Raw genomic sequence first — 12,942 nt, forward strand, 5'->3', positions numbered from 1 at the left:
GGAGTAGGCATTTTCCTTGCAAAGAATGGTCTACTGCTGCAGCAAGTGCTTTTCATTATTTTTTTCCCTATCGCCTTCCCTTCAGCTGGAGGAATATCGGTCTGTGTCCCTCTTCAGAGGATATGTGCTGGACACACACAGGCTGCAAAACCAACATATAGCTGATGTTTGCTTTTGGAAAGAGATCCTCAGTCTCTTGGTGCTTCCTCTGCTAACAAAGGCTTAAGTGCACCTTCTGCTGGGTTTAGCTGGATGCTTTGTGCACCTTTTGATTAAACTGAGACTGAGCTTTTTGCCAAGGCTTGCAGATCTCCCCAGTGGTCCTTTTCAGCAGAGAACAGAAAATGTTTTATTTGAAGCCTGCATAACCTTTAACATGGCTCATTCCTCCTCCTTCCTCCCCCAGAAAAAGGGCACTGTGAGTAGACTGGAGCCTGAACATCCCCTGGCGGATCTCCAGGGGAAGTTTCCAAGTGAAATTTCTGTCTCCAGAGACTCAGCATCTTCAACAGATCTCAGGAGAGACTTTGCTGTGGCTTAGCTTCTGCAATCTGCATTAATGCTCCTGTTTATCAGAGAGCAAGAACAAGACACGCATCAAGTTTTGGAGCGTGGCAGCAGCATTTTTAGTGGAGCATAGCTTTGGAAGAGAAAAGCCTTATTATGAATAAATAAGGGCTAAGGAGGCATCAAGCTCTCAGAGGGCTCTGCTGGCTTTTCCTTCAAAGTGAATGTCTGGGTTTCCGTTAAGTGGTTTTTTTTGGGGAGGGGTCAAACTACACGTGGGGTGCTGGTTGTTGGATGTCTGGTGGTGATAACACATTAGTGAATCCAGCCTCTTTGATGGCTTTAGGTAATCTGGAAGCAAATGTGTGTAATGGAGGTGGAGGGAATTTCTGTCTAATTAGCCAGAGATACAGGCTTTCTTTTTTTCTTCCCCTTCCTCAGAAGAGGTGAGTAAGTATAGCGCAGGCTTATGCTAACAGGTGCAATTTTGTAGGAGCTTCATCATCTCACAGTATCTATTAAGCTTATTGCAGAAATGCATCTTTTAAATGTGAGTTACCCCTGTATTGTCTGATGGGAGAGGGGAGGCTTTCGTAAGCATGCGGGTAGGTAGCGCCGTGTCTCTGCTCCCCTGGTCGCGCCGGTGGAGCAGAAGTGAGCAGCTGAGGCTGTATTTCTAAGCTGGTGCTGAAGCACACAGGTGTTGACTGACTTGTGTGCTGGTCATCAGCACACAAGATTTCTGAGTACTTCAGAAAGTGGGGTCCTGTTTCTTTGTGTCTTTTTTGTTTGTTTGGGAAGAAGTCTATAACAGTGATGTCCTTCTGATCTTCCTTTTTTTTTGGTGCTTTTAATACCATCGATGTCACTGCTGCACAGCCTTTGGGCGATCTGTTCTTTGATCTTGCTGTTTAACCCCAAGAAAAGAGGCAGGGGGTTTGTTTCTATGAGTGAATTGTTGTAATATCTCTTCACTTCATTATCATACATATTTTGTGCAGAAACAATTTTGCTTCTGGAGTTTACTACTTTGTTAAATTGCCATGTGATACAGAGTATAGGATGTCCAAACTACAGGTTTGCTGATACACGTGGCAAGTCAGCACTATTGGCCAACTCCCTGCATTTAGGAATGGAAAAGGCTGTATGGGAAGTGTCTTCAGATGCTCTCTTGTTTTGCAGATACTGTAGCAAATGCATCAGGTCCTTTATTAGTTGAAATAGCAAAGACTCCGGGGTCTACGCTAGGAATCACACTGACTACAACCATGCACCGGAACAAGCAGGTCATAGTCATCGACAAGATCAAGCCAGCCAGCGTGGTGGACAGGTACAGATCTGAAGAGGCTGCTCCTAGCTCTGCTTTTCCTTTCTCCACTGCTTTTTTGTCCCCTGGTTAGTTATATACCATTCTTCCCCGCCTTGCCTTGAAATGGCCATGCCCACATGTTCTTAGCACTAAGTGTGCTAAAAATATCTGACCAGTGGACACTCCTCACTGGGAATGAATGTAACTCAATGCATGTGAAAGCTGAGCTTTGTTTTAAAAACCTCAGATCTGACTGTCCTGGAGCTGTGGAATGGCAAAAACCTATTCTGGGAACTTCTGGCTAGAGCCCTTTCGTAATGGGCAAAGTCAGCTAGTCACCCTTTACACGGAGAGGCAGAAAGGCAGACTGTTATGCAGCCCTAGCTGTGCTTAGCTGTGTTGCTGAGCTAACTGCTGGCATGTAGGACTTAACTACGCTGCTGGGTGAGCCCTCAGCCATCCAGACTAGCTATGAATGGGCACTAGAAAAAAAGTTAAAAGATCTTTCCCAAGCCATCAGCAGCACTAACTTAAGCATGAACCATCTTAGTTGGTGTTTTGGGCAGCACTTTGAACCTGATGTTCAAATTAGAAGTAAAGAAATGATATGACCAAAATTCACACAAGTTCACACAATAATTTTGTATGTCTGTTCCCAACTGTGAGGACGTGGATTTGAGCTGTGTGTATAATTACCTCTCTTGCTGTTCCCTTTGCAGATGTGGCGCATTGCATGTTGGCGACCATATTCTCTCCATCGATGGCACAAGCACAGAGCACTGCTCCTTACTAGAGGCAACTCAGCTTTTAGCTGCCACTTCAGAAAATGTCAAGCTAGAGATACTACCTGTTCACCAAAGCAGGCTGCCTTTGAAGCCTCCAGAAACAGGTGTGTTCTCTGTACAAACACTGTTCGTCGCCCTTAAAACTCACTTGAGGTCCCTACTGGGGTTCTTGCTGCTTTTGAATGCTGGCAACAGACTCCAGAGAGAGACATCTGTGGAGGGGGATGGGGCGGGAAAGTGATGTTTTGATGAAATGCATGTGATTAGATTACGTTCTTCAAGGATGTGAATAGGAAAAAAAGGTAACATCTGTGCTTGAATGGGGAAATTGGAGTTGGGAATCCCAGGGTTTTGCAGCGCTGAGTGCTGTGCAAGCCACTTCCTTAGTACCTCGGATAAGAGACTTTAATGGAGAGGGAGGAAAACAACCTTGGTGCTGGCAAATGTATTTCCGAGCTCAGTTTTCGTTTGCTGACGCCTGGTAAGGCTTTATAAAGGACATGTCAGCAGCTAGACAGGGTTTTGCTGGACTTCCTTAGGAAACAAAACTGTAACTTAAGTGTTCATCTTCCAGACCAGCCTGTTTTGAATGGCAGCTGTGTCTGAGCAGCGAGGGGTAGAGTGAATGCATCTGTAGCTGCTGCTTTCCACCACCCCCACCAAAGAAATACAAGGGGAAAAAACTCTGGCTCCAGAGAGGTTAAGGTCAAAATGCCTGTAAATGTCGTTAGGAATTCACCCTGGTCAGCATCCTTGTTGCCCACCTTTAGTTTCTCCTTCCATGTAAGAGGCTGACTCTGGCTCTCATATAAAATTTATTGTGAACATAGCCTCAGTACTACTAGATTTGTTGCACCTCTTGCCTGTGGTTTTGTTACACTCTGTACTAGTGGTCTTGTAATTCAGGTGTTTGAGGCATAACTGTTCTGTACCAGTCCCCTTTGCAACCATTTTCAAACACCTGTCTCTTGGGAATGATATTGGTGCACAGTAGCCCTGAAAACAGCTCTTCTTTCCATTATCTTCTAGGACAGTTTGGGGAAAGGAAGAAAATATCTGTGTTGTTTTATTTAACATGATGCAGTGAAACATAAAATCTATTAAGATCTCTGTGTCTAGAAATAAATCTCTTACGTGTCCAGTCCAATTTGTGCAGAATTAAAGCAGTTTAACAAAGGGGATGGATGACTTGACCTTTGTGCCCAAGAAAAAATGGAAAGCTATAATCCTTTTTCAGTGGCTGTAAAAATGAACTATTCTCCTCCTTCCAATAGTGCCCTGGTTCTAATCTTCTTTCAGAATATACGCATTCGGTAGCAGCTCAGGAGAAGGAGGATCTGTGGAAGGACAGCTGGATGCATTCAGAGCCTTTTTACCCAAACCCCCAATACTTAGATCAGTTTGCTGTGGCAGAAATACAGAACACACTTGGAACAATAATTGTAACACATAAATATGAAAAATAAGGGATATAATAGTTGTTCCCACATGTGATTCAGCTTTCTTAACACATGAGGGATCATACGGAAGGATGCTGTTTATCCACATGGCTGTTAAATGGCAGAGGTATGTGGCTGGAGACCAGTGCTTGGGCTTGAACCTTCACTGGTGCTGATGGAGGTGGTAGAGGCAGGAAGGAGAGCACTGGGGCCAAGAGGAGCAGTTCACAAAGCAGTGCTCCTCAGTGGTGTAACCAGCCGTGGCACCATGCAGCGCATGGTGAGCAGCCGAGGAACCGCACCAGAGTTGACAAACTGCATTTGGACTTGTGAGAGGCACTTCTTTCTGCTCCGCATTGCAAGTGCCAACTCCACAGGCTGCTTTTGCTGAGTTTGGGAAAATAAACAGGGGCAGTAAGAAAAAACAGGCCATGCAAAAGCAAACTGTCATGGTTGGCAAGAGCGTGAAGCCTGGGGAAAGCAACTGAGGAGACCACGCAGACGCATCCCTGTTCAGCCACTTGCATTACCTAAGTCCTTCCAGTGTGTGCCTGCATGGAGCTCGTCATTATGTTTTTTAAAAGTGGCTTCTTGTGCAATCAAAATCCCATTACTGAGGAAGTGGAGAGGGATCTGAAGCTCCAGTGACCATGCAAAAATATGTTCTAATGCTGAAGCACGGGATTTGTCAAGCTGAGTTTGCTTTCTCTGTGGCTCTGGGGGCATTTGGAGAGTTTGTGGGAGGATTACACTCTACTCACAGGATCAACAGGAGCAGATGGTGCCCAGGAGCGGTGCTGGGATGGATGGGTTTCCTCAGGCAGGGATGATGTGTGAAAGCTTGGGGAAGGTGGTTGTAGGGTTTTATCACAAAATTGTCCAAATTCTCTTCTCTTCCCCAGTGCACTGACAGCTCAGTTTCAAAGGCACTTTTTTCTGTTGTCAGATATGAGCTAAGAATTTGTAGACAAATTGGGAAAAATTTTAATTACTATAAATGGATTAAATGATTTTGTATATATGCCCATAAGCTCTGTCCCTCATGTTCCAAGTGCTTAATTTTATTAATAACTTTCCTTTTTGTCTAGATATAGCTACATTTATTAATTCGATTTTTGTTTTTAAAAGCTGCCTGGCTCTGAATTTACTTTTGAATCCACAATACAGAAAGCCCGGAGCTGGAAGTGTATTTTTAAGAGCTTGATAGACCGAGTACTAAACTTAGTAAATATGTAGTGAAGACTAAATATCATCACTGTATTGGTTGGAAAACCTGATCTAAACGATTTGATGCCTGTGATGCATGCACACAAAATGGATTTCCACTAACAGGCACTAACAGATGACCTTTAAATGAGATCTCTGGGTGGATCCGCTAAATAAACTGAGTCCCTGTCCCAGGTTTGCACCCTCAGAAAGCTCTGGTAGTCCCAGCACTGGTGGCATTTCTGCCTGCTTGGAGGACACAGAGCCTGGAGGAGTTTTCATCCTGGGAAGGTGATTGCCAGTCAGTGCAAGTGGCTGTGAGGTTAAGAGCTCTGGGATAACTCATGGCTGCAGTGATGCTCTGCTGTGGGCATACTTAGCTGAATAAACCAGATCCTTGCGATCTTGCTTGTTAGCTAATAATTCCTCTCAGAAGAAAATAGATCCAGACGGCATGGTGCAGAGATTCATGAGAGAAAACCCAGTTGGCAAGGAAAAGCAAACTGACCCTGTGTTGCCCAAGGGCAAAAGGAGCATCAGCGAGAACAGAGGAGGGACCTGTGCCTGCCGGGGTGTTTGAGGCACTTCAGAGGAGACTTGTGCCATCATGACTTTAAGGGATTTCCAGATGATGGATGTCACACTGCAACAGATTTCTGTCAACACATGCTAGACTGGGGTTAGGGTTGAAGCTGAAGCAGTTGTGTGCCCTTGAACAAAGTCTGCCACGTTGGTGCCGTCATTTACTGTTTGCCACAGCATTGGCATCTTTTCCTGTGTCGGTGGGCCTCCCTAATTGCATTTAAGGAGCAGTGTGTAAAATCTTTTGTTTGGTGAGCTGGAGGCAGCTCTCTGCTACTTCTCTCTTTCATCCATATGTGCATTCCCGGCTGGGAGCAGCCACTGAACATCCAAACGCTGAAGCCAAGCACAGTGCTCAAAGCAGTCCTGGGCGTCTGTGGAAGGCATTGAGCCTTGTCACGGGAGGGCAGCTCCAGCAGCAAGGTGGGAAACAGCACAAGGAGGTTTCCCCAGTACTGCCAGATAACACTGATGGCCACTGCAGTAAACCTGTGGCTGGATGGAGCTTCTGGACGTCACACAACAGACTGCAAATGATAATGACGTCTATGCACTGCCAGCATGGTTGGGTCAGGCCATTGGCTCAGGATGCGGCAGTTTTATGGGGAAAGGGTGGATTTCTGCCGCTTTGCGTCGAATGTCATGTGGTTATGTGGGAATGCATCTTGGCTGCTGGTGCTTGATGCACTGTGGTTGCGTCCTGAGTTGTTTGAAGCCAGTATGAGGCTCTTTTCTACAATCTCCTGGCTTATGCTTCTTATTTTTTCTTCCTCTCACTTCTCCTCCCTGCCTATGGTGATTTCTTCTCCCTTGGGTGCCATCAGTCAAGGTGCAGAAGAGTGACCACCACCACTGCTGGGACCCCTGTGTCAACTACTGTCACACCCACCACCCTGGGCACTGCAAGACACCCACTTGGAACCAGACATCTGGACAGGATTACTGCAAATGTAAGCTCAGCGCGTGGCATTGCCCCCATCCATGCATGTGTTCGCTCATGTTGTGCCCCCTCCACTTTCTTAACGTGCAACTCCATAGCCTGGCTTGTCACTCGTTTCCCTCTTGGTTGCCTGGGCCTGTTTCCACAGGTCCGGTGCTGAGGTACAGAATCAGGATCCGCAGCCCAGCACACACACACCTGGTACCTGCGATGAGAACAGTGTGCTGGGCAGACCCGCGGTCCCATCCTCTAACCCCACACCCCGGTGCCTGTTTTCATACAGCAAAAATGAGTTGCTGTGGGACAAGGAGGGTGCCTCGGGTGATGTGTAGGAATGTGATATGGCAATGCATCCTGCTCATCCCAGGTGCTGCACAGCAAGTTAGCGGCAAGATTATGGCTGCTCCAAAACCTGTAAACCCACCTCTTGCAGGAATTAGGGTCTGTGCAGCCCCTGGTTTTTTGTCTTAGGGCAGTAAGATAACGAGGAGGAACTGTTGCACTGTGTCCGAACTGTGGGAATCAAACACGGCAGCCCAGTTACCCAGCAGCTCAAGTTCAAGCTGTGGTTTCTCTTTGTATGTATTTAAGGTGCATTAGTCCATCTTGCCAACCTGCTGATGGCTGCCCTGCATCCATGCTGCATTTCTCGTCTGGTGGCCTGGATGCCGCAGTGACAGGCAGCCCAGTCACTGGAGTCACTGCATGCCAGAGAGTCATGCATTCCTTCTGGAATCCAAGCCCACTCCCACAGCTCTCCTGGAGCTGCAAGCACAGGAAGGTTCTCACCCTGTCTTGAGCCCTGGAGCTGTGCAGAGGGAGCTAGTCTGAACCCATTAGGTGCTTGATGAACACCTGTTAGGTGAACCCAGTGCTTCGCCTCGCTGTGCACATCCTTAACGTACTCTGTATTTCGCCAGCTCTGGTGGCTGCCAACTTCTCGTCTCCCACCATGAACGCACAGGGCTTCCCCTGCCAGAACTCGAACACGCTACCTCGCAGCTCCCACCCCATGAGCCCCCGCACCACCATGCTGAGGAGGAGGCAGAAGAAGAAGGAGCACAAGAGCTCACGTAAGAGTGACAGTGGGCAGGGGCTGGGTTGGACAGGGCATGCATGCTTGCCTTGCTGTCCTTGCTTTCCAACAATAAGTTGACTGTTAGCTGGGGTAGAACCACTCATCTCAGCACTGTCAGTGTCCCCCTCATCCTCAGTCACTGTCCCCACCACTGCCAGACCAGGGTCTGTAACCAGATCTGCTATGTTGACCATGGCTACCCTGACCTTCTGCCTCTCTCCTCCTCTCAGTGTCACTGGCCTCCAGCACGGTGGGTCCTGGCGGGCAGATAGTCCACACGGAGACGACAGAGGTGGTGCTCAGGGGAGACCCTTTGAATGGCTTCGGACTTCAGCTCCAGGGAGGCATCTTTGCTACCGAAACCCTGTCTTCCCCCCCTCTCGTCCGTTTTATTGAGCCTGACAGCCCGGCAGAGAGGTTAGAGACCTTGCCCTTGGATGCTGATGGTGCTGCTGCTGAACATTTCATGGTTTGGTTTGTTTTCTCTCCTCAGAGGCTCATTTAGATATTTACTATCATCCTTGTAATATCTCCCATTCTTCACTGGGCATGGTTTACTGTCACTGCCATTTCTGCACTCGTCGGCTGACCGCGGCCTCCCTCGCATCCCAGGTGAACGTCTTGGCACCAGGCTGCGGCTGTTCTGGGAGGAGGAGGAGGAAGGGAGTGTGTGTCTGTGTGAGAGTGCCATTCCCATTCCTTTTTCTGTTGGTTTTTTTGTTTGTTTTTGTTTTTTTTTGTTTTGTTTTGTTGGTTTTTTTGGTTGGGTTTTTTTCCCTCTTTCACTTTGAAAGATAAAGCTTTTATCTGGATGCAGGAAGGAGAAAGATATAAACAAGTGGGCCCAGCAAAGTGTTTTCTGCCTGGTTTAATTGTGCCAGAGCCCAGCCATATAAATTGGCCTTAAAGCCAGGGCTTTGCAGAGAAGAGCTGTGGTTGAGAAGCAGGTGGGTGCTGCATTGAGCTTTTGGCTCTGCAATACTGGGAAAAGAGCAGAATGGAGGAGCAGCATTAACTGCTGCATCGTCCCCAGGGGGTAGTGGGAGCAATGACTCCTCCAGCGTCCGAGCCTCAGCTCAGGAGCTCTGGCTGCTCTGGCTAAACTTTTCCCAGTACCCTTGCTGGCTGGATTTAAGGTCTGCTTGAGTGCCTGCGCGCTGCAGTGTAGGTGCCCTGTAGCAAAGCTTTTCCTACTGAACACACCAGATCCCAGTGTGGCTTGTGCTCTTGTGGGGTGGAAAGGAGAGCTGGTTTTGTTAGGCAGATGAGATAATGAGAGGTGACCAAGCTGGCACTTGTGCCCCTGTGCTGGTTTCTCTTCCCACTTGTGAGTTCCACTGGTGCTCTGTCCTGGTGCTCAGTGCCTGCTGCAGACCCTTCCTTGGGGGGAGAAGCCTCCAAGGGTTCCATCAACATCTGCTAATGGTTTGGTGTCCCCAAGCCAGCCTGGGAAAACAGCACACTGGGCAGTCGTACGGCAGGGAAAGTGACTGCAAAAGGAAATGCAAGTCCGTGTGGTGCAGGCAGCTCTGTGTGTGATAGCTTCTCCAGGGGGCTGGTGCAGAGGCAAGGTGGAGCATCAGTGCCTGGTACTTGCACCTGTAGGAGGACAGGGACAAGAGGCTGGCACAGGAAAAAGATTTGTCCTGAGTGATGCAGGTTAAGAGAAATTGCAAAAGGCTTTTATGCCTTTTGTTTGTTTGTTCGTTTGTTTCCAAACAAGGCTTAAAAATGAAGGTGATGGCGTTTTGGTTTTTTCTTTATCCTCTATTAACCAGGGTGAACTTGGCTCACATTGCAAGGCACCACACTCCTTTTATAAATCAGGCAGCAGCAAAGCCTGCTGTCCCAGGGGACGACAGAGATGTGCTGAAATCTGCCTGGCTTTGCTTTATCATCTTGCCAAGCCTGGAGCGAAAGCAAAGACTAGCAGTGCAGTCTTGCTTGGCTCTAATGTGTCACACACACTGCTCTCCCTCTCGGCTGCCCACCCAGCAGGATTCACGCTCTCCTGGCTGCTGCTTTCTGGCGCCAGTGAGCAATCCCCTCTGCGTTTGCAGCCTGGATTTGATTTGGGGATTAAATCTCTGTGGTGTATTTCTTCTTTTCCTAGACCATGCTGCTCTTCCTAGCTGGCAGGAAAGCACTGTCTTTTCTCCCCATCTTGAAGTGATAAGTGCACTGGCTTTGCAGAGTTTGAAAAACTCAGTTTTATGTTTTCATTTCGCTTTTTGTTTCTTGCTGTCCCACAGAACTTGTTTGCTCCATCCTTCCTAGACACCTTATTCCCTGCCCTTGTGAAGTTCTGCTGTAACTGCAGCCCAAGATATTAGAGCCATTTTTCTCCCCTCTACCAAGCTGGGCTCTCAGCTGAGCCTGGGCTATGCTCTTTCTTGTCCTGCAGTTTTGGGTTTTGCAAAAGAGGCTGAGAAACAGGGATACAGGGATCAGGCTTAGCAGCCTGGGTCTCTCCTGCATGTTTACACACTCCTGTGTGAGACCTGTGAACCTGAATGTGCTGTTGTATACAAGTGCATGATCCACAATCACGTTGTCTGTCTGGCTTGCTGTGGAAGAGCTGCCCCTTGAGTGTCTAGCAAGTTTGAGTACTACCAGGGAGGAGGACAGCATCACCCTCTTTTCAGGGAGGTTGGGCTGCCTCACAGTTATTACCTGCTTCGTTCTAGCTTGTGGCAGGTGATTTGAAGCAAAATCTCTCACCCGCCTGACCTGTGATACATTTTACAGCCAATAGCCTCTAATAGACCTCCCTTTTCGCCTGTTGTTTTGTTTACTGGGTGCAAGATGAAGCCTTTGGGCTCCAAATGAAACAGCAATTTATCCCATTATCATCTGGGAGAGTGGAATAGGAAGATGCCTGACATCCTTTCTTGGCTGCCTTGAAAACATGCAGTGTTTGTGTCCTTCCTCCCCTAGCTGTCATTGACAGCAGTGGGAGAGTATCTGGCTTCTCTGTCCCAGTATCCAAAATCAATGCTTCCTGCTGAGTTACATGTTTTCTATCTCTGCTCAGACACAGTTGTTTGATCATCATGTTTCTGGCTTTTGAGTATGAATGGTTTGCAAAAGGAAAGTTTAGCAGCTGGGTGAAGCTGTCAGCAAAGCTTTGATCTTTTGAGGGCTGGGACCCACCCACCAGTGTGCACATGCAGATGTACGTACACACACAGATGTGCACGTCTGACCTGTGCAGGTCAACTCGGGGGCATGTAAGGGCATGACGGATCGGTTTCTGCAGCCAGTGATGTGGCCATCACCACAGCTGCTACCACTCACCCCACAGCTGGACTGACCATGCAGGTGCTGGTGCTGCTGAGTGAGATTTGCAGTGCATATCCTGCCCAAGGCTTGAATATGTGCTGCTGTGTGTCTAGCAAGACACCTCCACTGCTCTGTTGCTGTCTTTGAGCCCGAGGAATGAGTCATGACAAAATGCAAATCTCTGTAACCCCAGGGAGACTCATTCCCGTCATGGACTCCACCACATCATAGGGCTGTCTCCAGGAGATGCCTATACTCTTGTTTCTGATTTTAAAGCACTTCTCCCATGATCGCAAAGCACTTTGCGAGCTCTGATGTTGGGCTGTGCACCTCTGAGACAAGCGCCCTCTCCTTGGGAAAACTGTCTGAAAAGGTTCATGTAGGATCCCACAGCAGAGCCAAGGAGAGGGCTGCAGGACCCTTGGCTCCCTCGGCCCTGCTCCTCTAACACACGGGCACGTGACAGCTGGAAACTGGTGTCTCTGGAATTATTCTGAAGGGTTAACAAGGCACGTCGGATCTCCTTGCGCTCATGGAGGGAGCCAGAAGGTTGCGGCTTCAGTCCACAAACTTTTATAAACCTGCAAGGCCAGGGCTTAAACAACCATGGTTGACTGAGACTAATAGTAAAAGAAATAAAAATTTCTGACCTAACAGAGCTATTGTATCGTGAGTGAAGAAACACAAGAAACGGTCGTTTTGTGAGAAGGCAGCTCTGGTGGGAAAGGTGGCAAATGTTTACTTTGTTGCTGGGTAAAAGCATCCTATGATCTCCCAGGCCATGTGGCTGAAACAGTGGTGCCAAAATCGTGTCCTTGTGTGACCTTGAAATGACAGCGATGTCTGTGGGATGCAGATGTGGATACCTCCTTTCTGAAAGGTGCATTATGGCCATAGGAAGAGAGCTCTTGGTGCTGGAGGAGGCATCTCTGTTGTACTCCTTGGCATCTCCATATTTATAAGCTGTTATTTCCAAGTGTGTCTATGTGGCTGCATGGCCACAAGTCCAGTAAAGGACTGCAGTTCAACATGATGGAATTTATTTGCAAGGGCAGGTTCGTTTGTACACCATGGAGTTGTCTGTCCTAATCCCAGTCTCCTTGAACAAACGGTTCTGAATTTACATCTCATAAAATAGCCAGCGTTTTTCCATGGATGGCATGAATGCAGGCAGCAGTACAAATATACTGCAAGCTTAATACCTTCTTACCAGTAAAATAACCTCTCTAGGCTCTCTCCAAACTTACTTTTATCTCAGATTTTGGTGGGCCACCAGCAAAAACTGTTGTGCTGGTCCATTTTTCTTGAATTTTGATGTGTGTATTTTTTCTTGATAACCTGGCATTTCATATACGCCCTGTTGCTTGGAGGTGAATAATAGAGCCAGTGGCCATTGCCTTTGGTGTCGTCTTCATGTGCCTTGAAGCTGTGGTACCATGTTTTCTTACAGTTGAGTTGGGTGTGAGTGATGAAGAGTGGCTGGAAGGATCAGAAAAAAAACAAGCTGTCTTCTGTGAAGTATCAGTGGAAGCAGACAACTAGAAAAGAGAGGGTGAAGAATGTGCTTGATCATTAAACAGGAAAGGAATAAAGATTCTCTGGAGGAGGCTCGAAACAGGATACTGATGCCTTCTGGGAAATGTTTGTGGTAAAATCACTGCAAATGTTGAGGTGAACCTCAAACTTGTTCCCATAACCCACAACTTACTTTGGACACCACTCTGTAGCTTGCATTAATGATGAATGAAGGAAGTTTTCCCAAGCTCTGCTCAAGTGGACAGCCTTACAGAGGGGTGACGCGTGAAAAATCTGAA

General features: G+C 47.7%; 1 protein-coding gene across 4 annotated transcripts in view; it reads left to right on the forward strand.

Annotated features, from left to right (window-relative positions):
- The window catches only part of GRIP2 (glutamate receptor interacting protein 2), a 284,956-nt gene that overhangs the window by 236,305 nt on the left and 35,709 nt on the right, over nucleotides 1–12,942 (forward strand). For all 4 annotated transcript variants that reach the window (XM_040592152.1, XM_040592149.1, XM_040592150.1 and 1 more), the window contains exons 8-12: nucleotides 1,690–1,837; nucleotides 2,536–2,705; nucleotides 6,653–6,778; nucleotides 7,689–7,841; nucleotides 8,077–8,263. In XM_040592152.1, the coding sequence (XP_040448086.1) occupies nucleotides 1,690–1,837; nucleotides 2,536–2,705; nucleotides 6,653–6,778; nucleotides 7,689–7,841; nucleotides 8,077–8,263 (784 nt within the window). The remainder of the gene's footprint in view (nucleotides 1–1,689; nucleotides 1,838–2,535; nucleotides 2,706–6,652; nucleotides 6,779–7,688; nucleotides 7,842–8,076; nucleotides 8,264–12,942) is intronic.

Source organism: Falco naumanni, chromosome 4 (assembly GCF_017639655.2).
Source record: "Falco naumanni isolate bFalNau1 chromosome 4, bFalNau1.pat, whole genome shotgun sequence".
Classification (NCBI taxonomy): Eukaryota; Metazoa; Chordata; class Aves; order Falconiformes; family Falconidae; genus Falco; species Falco naumanni.